General features: G+C 52.1%; 1 protein-coding gene across 1 annotated transcript in view; it reads left to right on the top strand.

Annotated features, from left to right (window-relative positions):
- The first annotated feature begins 1,782 nt into the window (after nucleotides 1-1,782).
- Nucleotides 1,783-17,499, top strand: part of SSUH2 (ssu-2 homolog (C. elegans)) — a 21,032-nt gene continuing 5,315 nt past the window's right edge. The window contains exons 1-4 of the mRNA XM_010087662.1: nucleotides 1,783-1,845; nucleotides 6,291-6,351; nucleotides 14,311-14,543; nucleotides 15,405-15,465. Of these exons, the coding sequence (XP_010085964.1) occupies nucleotides 1,783-1,845; nucleotides 6,291-6,351; nucleotides 14,311-14,543; nucleotides 15,405-15,465 (418 nt within the window). The remainder of the gene's footprint in view (nucleotides 1,846-6,290; nucleotides 6,352-14,310; nucleotides 14,544-15,404; nucleotides 15,466-17,499) is intronic.

Here is a 17,499-nt window from a genome sequence, read left to right as displayed (position 1 = left end):
CCTCGTGTCCCCTGGAGCACAGCCAATACCTAGCACCTAATTTATACTGTTTTGATGTAAACAGGGCACCCAAGATCATTCCTAACATGTTATAGGAACCAGGTGACTTCACCAGCATCTAAGCAGAGCTGGGAAGTGGAAGGCGCATATCAGAGATCTTTAAATGGAGAAGGGAAATTCCATTTCCAAGATAAACAGTTCTTCAGTGCATAAAATTATTGATTACTGTGCTCAGCATAATAGGGGAAAATAGAAGAATTACTCTTTATTTTGTTCTGTTGCCATTATCTTACAGCTTTTTGGGATTTTACAGAAGATGCTCAGCTGGGCACAGCTCCCCTGGGAGCCCTCCCCTGCACAGCCTCCCTCCTCAGCGCAGTGGGACATGGTGTGTTCGGTGTACCCAGGACCAGGACCGCTCCTTCTGCTGGGGGTTGTGTTCGTGTCGCTTCAGAGCCTGGGACGCGTTCCGAGGTTTCCAGGATGGATAGCTGCTCCATCCGCAAGCTGCGCTCTATTCAGAGAAGCTTTTTACTTGCAAGACAGGACGGTGAAGGCTGGAAACACTAATTTCTTTGCCTTTAAGTATGAGAGAGCCAAACCCTGCAAGGTGCTGGTGTGTCTGCCGTGGTTAAAGCCGCCTGCAGCCAGTCACCCAGCTGGGGGCTGGCCCGTGCTGGTGATCTGTGAGCCCGGTCCCGTTTTATGGCATTTTCCAAGAGCTGACACTGGGGTATTTGTATTTTTATGGGTGTTGGCTGTCTGGGGCTATTTATGGCAGCAGAACTAAGTGAATTAATATTCACAGACTTTCCCCAGGCTATACAATATCAATCATGAATTGTTGTGGCAGCGTACCCTTGCTCAAACCACAGCCCGGCAGTTGCACAAAGGCTGCTCAGCTGAGTCGAGAACAAATCAAAGATTTCTTGAAAGAGCTCTGGCCTTCTGGGACCAACGGGAGCTTTGCTGTTGCCTTCAGCAGCGTGAGGTCAAGTCTGCTGGTGGCAGAGTGCTGCAGCCCCTGGTGCACTCCGTGGTAGCTCAGGTGTCCCTTTGTCCCTGGAGCTGGGGTGGCAGCGGGGCTTTGGGGATGTGTCAACGGGCAGGAGGCTTCTGGGCTGTTGGACCCAGCCCTGGACCCGGGTGGCTTTCCAGCATCACAGTGGGGCTTTGCAGATTGGGCTCAAATCTGCAGGATGTTATGGGAAGTGGCATGAACACCCGTATTAGACATCTGTACGAGTGTACGCTGGCTGCATTTCAGGGCAAAGATGGCCAAAATTAGCAAGTACAAGAAAATGAACAGGCAACGGTAGAGATGGAAGAAAAAGTAGAAAAGGGTCTAACTAGGTCTATGTCAGAATCAGAAGGGATTATATTTGCATGTGTAAATCCCTCATTGGAATGAGTATCCATATGTGGAAGAAAGCGATACTGCTTTTCTCCTTCCACACACTATTTCTGGTGCTCTCTAAAGTCATGCCCAAGACTCGCTGGTATTTCACGAAGAAAACGCTGCCTTTTGGGAAAGCAGTGCCAGAGTCCAGAAAAATAGATACTTTAATAGCCGTGCGATTGAATAAATGTTATTCTTGCCCTTGTTTTTATAATGAGAAAAAGAATTTGGTGAGAAAGCTTTATCACTCTAAAGACTGATGTCTTCCATTGTTGAAGTCCTACCGCTTAGACACGGAGAGGGGGAAGTTGCCCATCCCTGACTTGGCGCTGGGATTCAACGGTTCATCTTGGCAGTGCAGGTGGAGAGCAGGGAGTCCAGGGATGTGCACGGTCACGGCCGTGGCTGACCGGCCCTTCCTGAAGAAGTGTCAGCAGGAGTACATGGTGAGATCAACCACCCCTGTCCCTTGGTGATAAGAAGCAGCCCTGAGCCCTGCTGTTGTTGATTTGGAGCCCTTTCTTGGGAAAAGCCAAAATTATTCATCCTCAGGACACAGTGGTTATAAGCAGAAGGGCAAGATTTTCCAACAGATTTTTCCCAGGCAAATATAAATACACATGTGGATGTTCTGTGTGCTCATGTCTGTTTTGCCATGTTCTTGGTTGCGAATGCCCTTTCCCCCACCTAAGCAGAGCAATCAAAAAATCCCATTTTGACATTTTCAGCTCATTTTTTTTTCCAATGATATTGTGTGAATGCTTTGAGGACCGACGCATGGAGAAAGGCGTCGCTTTGTCTGTTTGCATGTCTGTTATGAGCCCAGCAGAACATAAATGGGTGTTCGGAGGGGTGAGGATGGGGACTGGTGACAGGGCAGCCTGCTATGGCTCTAGCTGGTGTGGCTGGATGGTGACGGAGGCGTATGGCACGTCTAGGAAATGGTGCTTCTGAGGCTTCTCACCGTACGCTGAAGTTATTTTTCTTTGACAGCAGACAGAGCCACAGCTCCTGGCTTGGACAAGGGAGCAGAGTCCTCCTGCATCCCCCTGCAGGTATGCGGGCATGGCCAACAGCACACGTTACACCTCGGGTGGGTCTTACATGGGCAGCAAATCCTTGCTTTTGGTGGTAGATATGCTGGGAAGCGGAGGAGGAGCAGGAGACGTCGGTGAGGTTTTCAGAAGCGCAGTCACAGCGCTCTCCAGCCCTGCCTGCCTCCAGGCTCGTATCAGGAAGCAGAAACTTATGATGGCAATGTGTCTGCCCTGGGAAATCCAGGAGAGGAGAATAGTGCTACCCTGGGCTGCTGGGGCCAGTGGTGTGCTCGCGGCATGAGAATGATGAAGGAAATCCTCGGCTGGACCCCACTGGTCTTCCTTTGTGAACCTATGTGGCCACAAGCATGGCTTCGTTCCTTTAGAACATGGTTTAAATAAATGAATAATAGTTTTGAACATGCAGGTTTGCTGACGAGCTCTTGGAGCTGGTCGTTGGGTGGAGATGCTCTGAGATGAGTGGTGCCCGGTAGTGAGACTGTGCTTGTTAGTGCTTAAAATAGCGTGGGCACAGGTCTGGAGACAGCCCGACCGCATCGCCCGAGGTGAAGTTTAAAAAGAATTTGAACTGTCAAAGCAGAAAAGGGCACTTGAAAACATAACACTCCACTTTCCCAGTTCCTCGTGTAACCAAATCAGCTCACCCATGTGTCATCTACAGTCGAATTCTCCTTTTATAGTAAAAACAAATATTGGAGGGACTCGGGGCCAGATGCTGCTTTTTTTTGTCAATCTGCATCGGTGGCGCGGTTCCCATCGCTGCCGAGCTGCCGGATCTGCCCGGAGGCAGGAGAAGTGCCAATGGTTTGCACCTTTCAGAGCTGGTGGCATCACTGCCACCTCCCAGGACAGACCTTGGGCATCCTCAGCGCTGGCCATGCCCAGTGTTGGAGCATCGGTCACCTTCCTTCTGACTGTTGCGTGGCCACGGCTACAGCTCTTCTTTCTTCAAAATGTCGTTAATGAACTGTGACATATTGCAGACGAAGTGATACTGAGCGTGGTGTTATATCCCTCCTAACACTGACAACGGGGTGTTTTCTACTTGGTTTGGAAAACAGGGGGGGCAAAACCCCTGATGTAAACACTGCTGACTTTATTTTGGATGGTGTAAATGCAGGAGCTCTAGAAAATTTCTTCGAGTATGTGCAGAGTAAGGACTGAGAGTTTAAACTTTCTCCTGTGTAGAATTCTAACAAAATAGTCTTTATTTTTAAAAAGCTTTTGTATAGACTCTTTAAAATGGGTGAGAGGAATATTTCATAAAGGTGACTGAAGATGTGCTCCTAGGAGCTTTGGATAAAAAAATAGGTGTTGGTAATAGATATAGCAGCCTTAAATATTTAACCAGTATTTTGGTTTGGATCAATATAGTATGGGACGCTGTAGGAGCTGGACATGGGGGATTTTGATGCTATCAAGATATTTCAAACCTTGATTTGGAAAAGGTTTTCCACTTGAAAGTACAGTATTTTGTACCTTACATAACAAATAATACAAAGTGAAAAGCCTAAATATTTGACTGACAGTTTTTTTCTGGAAACTAGAGGGATAGTTTTGGTTCAGAAAGAAGCCAGACTTTCAAATCTTCCATGTTTTTCAAAATAGACATGGGGACTGCAGGTCCTGACTGACCCCAGAGGCCAGGAGGGCTTCGCATCCCCTGTCACTGCGCTGTCCCTGCATCCCTGAGCTGCGCCCCCAGCGTCACCCGAACCTCTGCAGAGGGTGGCTCCGGGGGAGGCGGCGCGGGTGCCTTTACGGGCGAGCGCTGCAAAGCTTCGGAAATACGGAGCCTTTCCATAGCATCCTTTGAAGCACAGGACAGGTTTATGCTTTTAGTTACTTTTTTCCGTGATAATTGCATGTCACGGGGATTGCTCGGTAGGAAAACAAATCGCTCCGGAGAGCTACAAGCCAAAAAAGAAAGAAAGAAAAAAAGTGTATTTAGTTTATCATAACAAACACATCGGCGAAGGAAAACGAGGACGAGCCGCTTCCAGGAGCGAGCGGCTATTCCCGGACCGACAGCTCCATCTAGTCACAGAATCACAGAATCACAGAATGTTAGAGATTGGAAGGGACCTCGAAAGATCATCTAGTCCAATCCCCCTGCCGGAGCAGGACACCTAGATCAGATCACACAGGAACGCATCCAGGCGGGCTTTGAATGTCTCCAGAGAAGGAGACTCCACAACCTCTCTGGGCAGCCTGTGAGGGGCTGCCCCGGAGCATCCCCCGCCCGAGACCCCGGGAGTATCCTCCGCCTGGCCCTGGCTCCAGTTTTCCTCGGGGAAAGTGGGGTCTGCTGGATTTGCCTTGTAATCGAAACAGACGAACTTTGCCGGGGCTTCCTCGCGCCTGGCACAGACAGGTTTTCCTGGGAGCAGACAGCAGAGCACCCCAGCTTCTGCCTGCACGGGCAGTGGGAGGCAGCTGGCCGAATGCTTTGGGGTCATTGGGAGGGGATGGGGAGAGGAAGAAAGGCTGACAGAGGCACTGGGGGAATTTGCTATATGTGCCTTTGTCCCTTAAGAAACAGGGCTGGGTGTGCAGGCATTAAAAGGGAAGCAAGCAATTGTCTGAACTGCAATAATTTCAGTCTTTAAATTATACCTTCTGCAGATGTGACTGCAGACCATCGCTGGGGACATGAGCGCTGGAGTCTGAGCTGCTCTGCTGAAGCAGAGGAGAGTTTACACCTGGCTTTGGTGAGGATGGGCCTTCTGGAGGCACCTTGTTCGCAAAGAGTGGCAAACGTGACTTGGCTCCCTCACCCTCCACAAGTAGGGTCTAAGTAAGTATATTTTCTGGACCCCAAACTGCAGCAGCACAGCAGAGCCCAGCTGGAGCCTGGAAACACACATGTGCGACTGGCACGGCGTTTCCAGCCCCAAGCACCAACGTGAGACGTTCATTTATCAAGCAGAAGTGAGCTGTGTCCTTGGACATGATGGAGGAAGGGGAGTTTATTGGGTTGCAGGCACATGCTGTTGGCACCGGGCTCTGCCCATCGCGCTGGAGCAAAGGATGCTGCGGGGCCGAGGGAACCGAGAGGCACAGCAGGACACGAGCTGTAGCAATAGCTTTTTTCCTGATGATGAGAAGGAGAGGGCTGATTCACAGCAGACTCTTTGGAGTGAGTTTTGAAATCAGTGATGGGATTGCTCATCACCAAAAAACTGAGCTTGGCAGCTGATGTTGATAAAAGAGCTCTGAGCTGGACAAATCTGCCTGAACAAATTCCCCTGAATGATCATTTTCAGATCCATTTCTTTTTCTCATCTGTGCGGTGTTTCAAAGCAGCGGATGAGATGAAAGGGCTGGGATGGCAGGCACCCTGGGGCTTGCCTTTGTTCTGTGCGGCTTCCCAGCTGCCTCCCCTTCCTTTGATCCTGCCCCAAGCACTGCAGCCCCTCCGGGCGCTGGGAAGGGTCTCATCACCCGGAGGTTAAACACTGTGTCGGACTCCACATGCTGCTCGCAGTGCTCCTGGGGACCCCTCTTCCTTGGGAACCAGCGGCAAGTTGTCATTCTGCTTTGGGAGGGTTTCTGGATGCCGCCTCTGCTGACCCCCTCTTGCACACAGCTGAGGCTGCGGCTGCCTGTCCCTGTCCTCATGCGGACCCCTCCCCAGCTCCCAGTGCAGTGGTGCAGGGACCTGCTGCAGGTGCAGCATCGCCCGGGGACGGCTCGCCAGGGCCCAGGGCAATGGGGAGTGGGAGGGAAGGGGCACATCACCCTCTCTGGAAGAGGGAACTTGGCCCCTTGTTGTGACGTTGAATGGTAACATTGCAAGTCATCAGCAACCTTGCCTTCCCGTCTCCTTCCAGGACGTGGGCACTTTCGCCCTGTGTCCCCTGCAAAACCTGTGGTTTTTCAAGCAGAAGAGAGGTAAACTGGCTTTTTAATCTCGTTGAAACTTGCTCAAGTGCAATGCTCAACAAGGCATTTTCTGCCTCCTGTGGAAAGCGAAGCGACGGCCGTAGAGCCGTGGCGGTACCAGCACCGTGGCAGAGCCCCTGCTCGGGGAGCTGAGCATCTTCCCCTGACCGTGCTGGCTTTCTTGTTAAAACCAAGCAGTGAGATTAGTCCTGCTTGTGCACAGGGCTGTCCAGGTGGTGACCAGCACATCCCTGCTCAAGTGAAGTTTAGTTGCTTAGTGACAGACCTTTAAACCAGCTCTTTGCTGAGAGAGGGGGCTCTGCTCTTAGGGAAGCTCACAACGATTTAGCCTATTAAAAAAAAATCTCTGAAAGCACAGAAATTGCTAATGAATCTCAACTGGTCTTTTAATATTTTTCCCTTGTGATTAAAAACCTTTCAGTAGACCACATTGACTATGTGTTTTCAAACTACCTGGTTTTATTTTTATTTTTTTTCCTCAGCATCTGATATATTCCTGAGGATGAAGCCAAAGCTGCCCTTGCATGGTTTACATCCAGCAATGCTGGTGCAGGATGGCCCCAGCAGAACACGGGGCGGTCAGAGCCCAGGTGCGTTGAGCAGGTATGGGGTGAGGCAGTGATGTCGGGACACAGCTGAGCGATGGTTCATACCTCAGCCAGTTGCACCAAGACATTCCCTCAGGCATGGCTTTGAGGTCTGCCCGGGGAGTGGGCTGTGCGGTGAGGGGCTCCAAGCCTTCAGGGCCCAATCCTGCACCCCCTGCAGCCCCTGTCCCTGCTGACCCCCTGTGGGACCAGGGTCTGGCAGCACCCTGGTATCCCAAATGCCAGAGCACACATTAATCTCAAACCCACTGGGCTGTTCTATTCCGTTCTGCATTTTTACAGAAGTATCTGCTACATGTACCTATTTTGACAGAGTTATTTTTACTCACGAGAACACCCATTTTTTCGTGTGCTGTTATATTTATTGCTGCTTCTCTTTGTGACTTAGTGATAAGGAAAGATAACTTGCGTTCTGGCAGGAAGCATTGTTTTTTCTGCTTGAACTAATGATGGTATTTTAATAGCTTCAGATAAAGGATTAGCACTTGGTTTTGGCACAGAGCTGCTTTCACTGCTTGAAATAGTCTGGAGCGTGCGTTTTGAGTGGGCAAGCTGCCATTAAAAATTATTTGTACCCACCCAGAAGAACAAAGCCCAACTATTTTAATTTCTAGGATAAACCAAACACAACCAGGCAGAAAAGCCTGTCCTAACAGGGGCTGGGCGAGCACAGCCAGGCGGGAGAGCACGCTGGGCAGCTCCTCCTGGTCCTGTTTGGTGCTGGGTTACTGGGTCCAGAGCATCCTCGGCAGGTATTGCAGCGGACACCTGTGTGCCGGAGAGACTCTTCCACTTGGAAGCAGAGACCTTTGCTGTGTGAGGACAAAGCAGGGTCTGTCCTCCAGGTCCCTTGGATGGTGCCTTTGCCATCGTTCTCCCAGGCGGAGAGAGGGGATGCACAAACGGGGAGTTTCATTGGGGTGATGAAACAGGTTTCCTCTGCTCTCTGAGGGGAGAAAGCTGCTGTACATCTCCCACAGGTTGCTCAGGATGACAAAGTGTGAAGGGAGAGATATAGTGGCTCAGCAGTTTAGGAACAGAAGGTTACGGGGCTGATTCAAACCCTTTAAATCTCTGGAAAATGTTCTCAGCTGGAGTTAAATCAAGCCCCATCTTCTTTGAGAAGAACAATGTCCAGTTTGTACTGATTTGGGTCAAAACTACCAACACCCTGAAAACCTGGCCGGGTAGTGAAACCATCCCTGTGGCTGCTCAAGGAAACACAGAGCGTTGGGAAGCATCCCGGAGAGGCACCCCGATACCGTTGGCAATGCCGCCTGGCTGTCCCGGGGGTTTCGGACAGCGAGTGCTGTGCTGGTGTCCCTGCGTACGGGCTCCACTGAGATGGAAAGGTAAAGCAGCAGCGTCAGCAGTGAGGGGTCAGTGCTGACGGCCGGAGCGGTGTCAGGACGTGTCTGGAGGTCTGTCACACGAGCCTGATGGTGGGGTGTTGATAAGGACGAACGTGAGCCGGTCTGCCGCTAAAAGTGCTTCTCTTAGCCCTGTAAATATTATTTTAGTTACCTGTCCATCTGTAGTCAGCCCAGGTTTTATTTTTTTAGTGTAAATAAGCACCTGGAAAGGTCATCTCAGTGTTTTTCCAGTGCTGGGTTTAGATGAGAGGCTGTTTGGAGGGGTGGGTGTCTGTGCCAGTGGGGAGGTGACATCTGGTGGGAAGGGACGGCTGGTCTCGGGGACACGGTCACAGCACCTTGTCCTGCCGGGGGCATGCTTCCGTGCCAGGCATCGTTCTGGGGTCAGGGCACAGAGCGGCTCACGGGGCTGGTTTTACACGAGGTGGTGCCCAAACAGGGGCTGTGACACGATGGGTGGTCGGTCACCCTGTGACAGCACGGGCTCGGGCTTGTTCCTCCTGGAGAGCTGTCCCAGCTCACCCAGCGCGGTGGGACTGTCGGGTTCATTCTGTAATTTTGCAGGATGTGAGGAAGAAGAGGCTTGTGCCCTATAATTTCCAAATTCCTTCACTTGCAGTTGTTTCTGCAGACCTGCCTGCTCTGTCTTGTGAGAAACCACCCTGAAAGCAAGCGGGGGACGAAACAGGTTTGGGGGACTGGGCATCCTGAGGACAGCACATGAGGACGTGCATCTTGCACAGCAAGAGCAGGGTCCGCATCGCTTCGGGGCTGATGCAGCCAAGCCCCCAGATCTGCTCCCTGTGCTTCTTCCCCGTGTAAGCACGGCGGGGCCACAGCTCCGTACCCCCGCTCTCAGGGGGAGGAGATCTGCTCAGCATCCCCGACCCAGCCCTGCTGTCATCCCGTCCCTTCCCGCCTCCCTCAGGTTCTCTATAAAGTAAAAGCTCAACTTCATCCCTTCTCCAGGGTAGGTGTGAGCTGTCGTTAGTAGCTGGGGATACGCTGCAGGATGCCAGCTATTTCTGCCGCTGGCTTTTGTCGATCGAAGCCCTGTGTGTCGGCAGCAGCAGGAACACACGTGTCTGTGGGTTTGCTCGCAGCCTTGGTCCAGAGCTGCCGCCTGCTTTCCAGGCCACGGACTCTCTCCAAGCTTCACCAACTCATTCAGAATTCCCTGTAAGCTCCTGCAGGCGATGCTCAGCCCCGGCACATCCCCTCTGCTCTGATCCTGGGTCACCAGCGCTGGGAGAGCCGACAGCTTGCTCAGAGATAGCTGCAGCCACCTTGCATCCCTAACTGCGTGTGATAATCCCCAAACCCCCTTGTTTAGTGCTCTTAAGCATAACCCGTTATCCTGTTCCACAGAATCAAGATTTTCCTTTGCTGGTTTTTTTTTTTTTTTTGCTTCTTTTTTTTTCCAGTGAAAGGGGACAATTCAGAACAATGTTATCGTGATTCAGCAGGCCCTTGGTGCAGCTTTGTTTTCCTTTGTATCATACTATTCACATAGGGTGTGAACGCCCCTAGGCAGTTATGTTTTTGAGCTCTTTAGAATTATTCTGTGGAGCTTTTAATTGTTGACACATTTCAGAGCCTCTGCTACAATATTCAAAGACACAAAAAAAAGCACAAAGCATACCTGTGTCCCCAGCAAAGCATGAACGCCAGCGGTGCACACCCTGCACAGCCCTAAATAGCGGTTTATGGCTGCACGGTCCCTGCAGCTGTTACAAGGATGCTTGCTGAGTGTTCTCCAGGGATTTGCCTGCACAGGCACTGCACCACGGAGGTACGTATGCGATGGCAAGTGCTGTGCGGTGGGGCTGGGTGCCTGCAGGTTCCTGCAGCGATGTTGAGCGCTGGGAAGGACGCGGAGCTCAGGGATGCTGGTGGCTCCGGGGTGATAAGAGCAGCGTCCGTACCAGAGTGAGCTCTGCACGCTCCCTTAGTAAAGGGAATCATTTTTTTTGAGGTGGGTTTGCGCAGGTTTCTGGCTCTGCTCTGGAGGGCAGCTCTTCCCCTTCTGTCCCTATGGCTCTTCTCCATGTTTTTAGGAACCTGTCCAAGCCTGTCAGCTCCATCACTGTCCCCTGCTAACGCCACCAGTGCTGCCTGTGACACCGGGACACGGTGGCGAAGAGCAGAGCAACTCCAGCCACACGGCTGATGGGCTTTGTTAACGTGAGACCCAGGGTGTGCATGGGCTGCCGGGCACCCTCCTTCCTGGCAAGCTGCTGTTTTGTCCGGCTTTGACGTTAATTCATTAACTGACAACATCTGCATTGTTTGGCAGAGGGGAGTGGCTCACAGGGAATGGGTTTCCTTGCTGTGAGCACGGGATTTGCAGAAAACAATGTATTCCGGAGGAGATTGCTGGGATGGGATCATCGCTGCTCCTGGCCTTTGAAAACGGAACAAGGGATGAAAGCAGACAGTAAGTACAACCCAAAGAAATCCATCGCATGCCACAGTGGGGAGTTGCTCTACTATTTTTATGCAGTTTTACTTCTTGATTAAGATATTCCTAAACTGGGTTTTCAAGTAATATGTTAAAAATAACTGCTTCCAGAACTGAACCTTCCCTCCACCGAATGTCCCTGTATGCACTGGTCCAGTTGTGTTTGTGGAGGGGGTGGGAAGGGTCAGAGCGTGGGCTGTGCCTGGAGGTGTTGCTCTGCCTAAGCCAAGTCCTCTGATTCCAGTGGAATGGGGGCTTAACCCTTAAAAGTGTGCCTTTAGTCCTGAATCTCTGCTCCTGGGATGTTTCCTGGTTTTGCCTTTCAGGTGGGATTCTTGGAGTCCACTGTGAGACGCCTGACATGGGTTAGAGGTTAAACCGGGGTTTGTTATCTTTTAGCAAAATGCTGCTTAATCCAAATATCTGTCACGATGGGTCTCATGCCCTTGGCTGTATCTTTTTCAGTAGATGTTAATATGGTGCCTGAAGAAACTCTAATTACGTGGGGCCCCAGTGAAATATTGCTGTCACTGATGCTGCTGAAAAGTCATTGAGTTCTGAGGTTCCTTAATTTATGAACGAGAAAAGCTTTGATTAGCCTAAGGACAAATAATGATGCTACAGGAAGTTTCTATTTAATCAGATGGAAAAAAGGAGTTTGTGGTCCTGGAGGTGCTGCGTGGAGTGCTGACCTCAGCTCTCCCGGACAGACAGCGCAGCCGTGGGGGACGCGAGTGATGGGGACAGAGCTGTGGTCAGGTCCAACAAACAGAGCTTTGAGCCTGAGGCTGGAGCCCATCCTCCGCTGCTGCGTGTCCTGGGAATTTTCCCAGCTATTTGGGGATATCTAGGGCTGAGTCCTGACGATATAGAACAAAACCTGAAATATATCGGATGAGTAACAGCTCAAGCACTGAATTTCCTGGCTTTGGCCAAAGTCTGTCTCAGGCTTATTGTTGGTTTCAAATGGAGCTATGGGTTCGTGTTTGTAGACTATTGTGATTTCCAACAACATCACCATAGCAACAACCATGCACTTGATTTATTTTCTCCAAATTTGGGATATTTTTAACCTGGTCATTTAAACCATTTCCATGGCACTGGAATTTGGTACTTTTACTCTTATCTCCATCTTTTGTTGTAAACAGGTTCTTGTTTAATCTTTGCACATTAAAAATAGACGTTCAGGTTCTCTTGGGAACATGTACAGAAACCCATTATATTTGGAATGAAAATAAAGGATTTGTTGTGATATAATAGTTAAAATAAGAACCTTGGAGGTCATGCTTCTAGAATATTTCTCTGCATTAAGGGAAGGCACTCATCCTTCCCTTCCCACACCCCAAGCCTGGCACTTGCCCACCCGAGCAGGGCTGCAGGGGTCTGGAGAGCTGAGCTCTCACTGTCTGAGAACCAATCGCCCAGTGAATCCAGAACTGGTTGAGATTCTTTACCCACCACTGGAGGAGGATGTTTCACTTTGGTCTAGACATGACCGAGACGGTCACACTGAAGGCATCCTCCTGATGTATTTTTCACAAGGAAGTTCTCTGTGGTGCCTATCGCCCACCACTGCCTGGGAACCCACTCTTCCTCAGCTCAGGGACAGCCTTGTCTTCTCCTGCTCCAGTGATGGGACACTTCAAGTGAAGCGTGTAGTTTTGTATTTCCATAGGAAGAAATAACAGAGATTAATGTAGCTTCCCAGGAGAAGGGAGCATGCTCTCAGAAGTCCAGTAAATCAGGGTGATGGATGACCCCCCAGCCTCTCCCTGGGCTGGTCAGACTGCGGGTCGTTGCCAGGCTGGTGTTTCCTGGCTCCTCTGCTCTCTTTCTTGCACAGATTGAATTTTTCTAATCAGCTGCTGTGATAGGAAAGGTCAGTGGATAAAAGGCTTAATAAAAGGGATTGTTTCTGTGTTAGGCTTTGGGAGGACCAGTTGCTACGAGTGGTTATTTTTAGAGTGGTACCTAAGGAAACAAACAACCCATGTCCCACGAACAGAGTTAAAGTAAGTTGGAAACCTTCAGAACAGTCAGTTGCTCAGTGAGCAGAGTGGCTGCGGGGATGGATGCTCCAAAGGCAGCCAAGAGCTGCTGCCCGTCACCTCTCTTGGTGTCCCGTTAAAGATATAAATTTGTGCATCTTTGAGCCTTCCAAGCTCCTCACCTGCTCCCAGAGCAGGCTCAGGGTCCTGCAGGGCTCTGTCCCCACGCAGGGTGTCAGTGTTGTTCCACTGCAGCACAGCACTGCGCTCTGGTGACACAGGGACGGGACAGCAGTGGCTGACACCCACCGGTGACATCCCTTTGGTCTCTGTCCCCTCGGGGTGTCCCCACTCACTGGTGTTTCCCTGGGCTGCAGGTGACCCGGAGCGGGGACATCCCCTGACACCTTCTGCACCCCCGGGACAGCGGGATGGTGGCGAGCGGATGGCTGGGGAAAAAGTTACGTCCGTGGCCCGGACCGCTCGTCTTTCTGCCGGGCTGCGCTCCCGTAACCCTGCTCTGACAGCAAGGAAGCAGCAGCTGGTGCTGCTGGGGGACAGTCCCACGCAACCCCCCCTCATCCTCTACAGCCACCGGCTGGGCTGTGCCTGGCCAGCCTGCAGCCTCCTTTCCCCCCGGGCTGCTGCTCCTGCTTCTCGTGCAGACAGATGTGTTTGGAGAGCAATTGGCTCTGCCGTCTGTCTGCGCTCCTCTCTGCTGGGACTGTCACCAAGAGCTCTGCTGAGCAGGGACTGTGGCACTGCCCTGAGCAAGGCTGCGGGTCTGCGCGGGGGTGGGCACGGCTGCCCGGCTCACCTGCGAGCTATCCCAGTGCTTTACTGGGATGTCACTGGGATGAGCTGGGCTGGCAACAGGTTCTGGCTGGGCTGCGTGGGGGGTTTGGTGGGAAGCACGTCACTGACCCCAGAGCAGCTTTAGCTGCTGCAGCTGCGTCTTCCTGCAGCTGTGAGCAAACCTGCCCTGGGTTTAAATCGGGCTTGAATGGCTCCGTGGCCCTTTCCCACAGGAGCAGAGCCCCTGTCCCCACCTCTGGACCTGCCGGGGGAGCGGAGGAGCAGCCCCCCTGCCCTTCAGCACAGGTACGAGCATTGGGGAGCAGGGGCTCTCTGCACTGCTCTTGAGACCAGCTCAGCCGATCCCTGGGGTGGGCGCTGAGACCCCCATGCTGGCGGGGGTCCCAGGTGGCAGAAGGGCTGTCCCCCCCACGGGCACCTGCAACCTGCAGCATTCCTGGGGCTGGTCCTGGGGCAGACACAGCCCTCCAGGTCACCAACATCGCTGGCATCATCCTGGTGCCGTCCCTTTCCACACGTGGTTATTTTAGACCACTCTTGAATACTGATATAGCAGGAAGATATTTTTTAGAATGCAAGCTCTTTTTCTTTTGGAATAAGACACCAGATGTGATTGTGTAGAAGAGGCAGGTGCTCCCAAATAAGCTCCACTTTTTTTGCAGCAGGTTAAATACACTGAATGTTTCCAGCTAACTCTTTAGAAGTTAAGAGTTTGTTCCTGTTGCCTTGCAGTGTGCCCGCGATGACGGAGGCGGTGGCCAGACGAGCCCTCCTGCGCTTCATGGGCTCCTGGAGCTGCGTCGGGTGTGGAGCTGGGGGGGACCTGGCCATCCAGCACCTGCGGCACCTGGGCACCTACCGCGTGGGTACCCCCCAGGTGTCCCGGCACCTACCACCTGGGTACCCCCCCGGTGTCCCGGCACCTGCCGCGTGGGTACCCCCCCCCTGGTGTCCCGGCACCTACTGCGTGTGTCGTCGTCCCCCTCCCCTTCCCCGGTGTCCCAGCACCTTGCCTGGGCGGAGGGGAACATTTCCACTTACATTGCGACATGAAGACCCATCCGTTCATTACATTCAATGGCTTTCATCCTGCTCTAGACACAGCCACATAGTGCTTTCCAGTGATAGGCTGCCCAAGGGCTGACTCCGGGCTTTCTCACTGAACAGTACATCTTCCCCACAGCAAAGTTAGCCCTGCCAGCCTTTTCTGCCAGCCTGGCCCTGCCAAAAGAGCCCTGTCATCCGCTGGAGCAGAGGGACCCGCGCTGCAGCTCGGTGCTTTGGGCTCAGAGGGACCTGTAAAGGCTCTAACCCCCCAGATGTGAATTTATTCATTTAATTCCATAGAAAACATGTGGGCTTTGATTCCCTGTTGGCGTTCTACTCTCTGAAAATCATTGTTGAGGATTTGGTGCTTGCTGCGGTTCGTAGCTGGCTCCTGAATCAGTCCTGCGCTGGGGGATCGCTGCCCGAGGGGGTACCCAGCAAACCGAACGGGGGGCTCTGTGCCAGGCGTTGGGGGTGCTGCTGCTGTGCCTGGGGATCGCTGCTGTGCCCAGCTCTGCCCCACTCCCCGGGGACCCCCGAGGAGCGGGGTGCTGGGAGAGCAATGGCTCTAAATAACAGCAAAATGCGCTTTCTCTGTGAAAGTGCCAACCAGGTTTTTTTACACAAGTGGTACTTGGAGACTGGAGAGTCTGCTCCCATCCCCGCTATCAGACAGACAAGGTTCAAACTGCAATGCCTGCTGCTGAAGCTGTCTGTGTGGCGAGCACATGATTCTTCTCTTTTCTAGTATCGGCTGGAGACGTTCAGCGAGTCGAGGTTAAGCGAGTGGGCGTTCGAGCCCTTCACCAGTAAGTGCCTGTCCTGTATGCCACGGGAACGGCTCTCGTGGGACCTGCCTGAGCACTGGAGCTGGGGCTGAGGCAGCACTGGCTGTCTGGGCTTGTGTGGCTCCTGGAGATGGCTTGAGCTTAAGCCTGGTTTAACATCGGGTTCATCTGGTGCCGTTTGCATCCCTGGTGCAGCCCCCCATGGGGATGGGGAGCGATGCTGGCCGGTCCCCAGCAGCGCCAGGAGCCGGCCAGCGTCTGAGCACCTCCTCCAGCAAGGTGGGTAAGACACTGTCCCCTCCTGCAGAGCCTGGAGCGGCCAGACCCCCTGGGGAACCCCCCCTGGACCCCTGGGAGGTGGAGGTTGGGGCCCCCCCCACTCTTCCAGGGCCAGACGCAGCGCTGCCGGGTGCCGCGCTCGGTGCGGGTCAGGGTGAGTCCTCGCTGGATGCTCGCGGCAGCCCCTTCCCCATCCTCTCCCCACGACCCTCAGCAACTCGGGCTGGTGACAGGGGCCTCACTCCAGTTCTCATTTTCTTGGGATTTGACTCACTCGTTAAACGCCAGGGAAAATAGTCAGAGATCACTTCTTCACGGTGTTTTCTTCCTCTCGACGTTTGAGGACAGATTTTGCTGCAGCCTTTTCAAGAAGCAGCACTGGATAATCTTTCCTCTTTTGATAATTTTTTTACGATGAGCAGAACGTTTGTTTGCATGACAGTTCCCATTTAGCTTTTGACAAGCTCTGTAACTGGTCAATTCAGCAGAACGTTTGTTTGCATGACAGTTCCCGTTTAGCTTTTGACAAGTTCTGTAACTGGTCAATTAATTTTACTTTTTAAGTGAAATGATAAATAAAGAAGAAAACCTACTTTCTTTTGCTGTCACTACATAGCCATATGCCTCTGTTAAATAATTCTTATTTATGACTCCTTTAATGGCTGTACAGCACAATTTTATGGTGCTGGATTCTGTCCCGTTAGGACCAGCATTTTACTGCTGAAATGAGCTGCAGGAAGAGCACAGTGTGAGCTATGTGAAATCCCCCGGCAGCTCTGTGCATCAATCATCTTCTGCTTCCAGGACTGTCACCGATGCCGCGGTCACGGCCGGACCCAAGGGGGGGTGAGCCACGGGTCAGGGCGGGGAAGGAGCCGGGAAACCTTCCCCCGGGCAGCCTGCGCTTCCTGGTCCTCTGGGTTTGGGCTTCATTTGCAAAATTACAACACGTGCGACCTTATTGCTGTACTTATGATGAGGGCTGGAAGTCTGAGGGCAAGTCCTGTGCTGCTGCCCCTTTGCCAGCCCGCATCCCAGACCCCTCGTGTTCCGCCCGGTTCCCAGCCGGTGTTCTGGGTCCGGCAGAGATGCCGATGGGGCTGTCAGAATCCTGCCCAGGCAGCAAGGATGTCTCACCCCATTCCCAATGATGTTATAACAGTGGGAGGAAAAGGAGAGTTTGCTGCTGCCCCATTGAAATGAGGTCAGATCTCGAGCATAAGGTACAGCAGACTCTGCTGTCTTTCGGATCTGCTCAGTTCTGTATCCGAGGTTTCCAAAGGGAAGAGGAGGCTTAACCCGGGGGTGCAAGTACAGCTACGAACCTGGCCTCCTGCCGTTATTCATCCTTCTGCACAGATATTCCCAAAGACAGGCAGAGGATGGATTGGTACTGCACTACAATTGCCACCTAATTAAGTATTTGTATTTAATCAGATTAACTTTAAACAAAAGTCTACTACTAACTACATTAATAAATAACAGTGGAAAAACAGCTATGTGAGAAAAAAAGACATTTAATCCCAGATCGTGTGTCCAGATTGCACCACTGGGAAGTTTGATTGGAACATGTAATTAATCCAGAGTCACAACCGATGAGCTATTTTGTACACTCCTCATTTGCCGTGTGCATACTTGGCTCGTGCCTTATACTCAGAACCCAGAGTTTGCAATTATTCTGCTCAGATGTATAAAAGCTTTTGATTTATAAACCCGAGGTGATTTTGTCCCGGCAGCCCCCCCTCTGTTAACTCTTTGGTGTTTGCAGACGAGGTG

The sequence above is a fragment of the Pterocles gutturalis genome, unplaced genomic scaffold (genome assembly GCF_000699245.1).
Source record: "Pterocles gutturalis isolate BGI_N339 unplaced genomic scaffold, ASM69924v1 scaffold14556, whole genome shotgun sequence".
Lineage (NCBI taxonomy): Eukaryota > Metazoa > Chordata > Aves > Pterocliformes > Pteroclidae > Pterocles > Pterocles gutturalis.
Note: the sequence above shows the minus strand (reverse complement) of the source record. Positions and strands in the feature narration are given on the sequence as shown.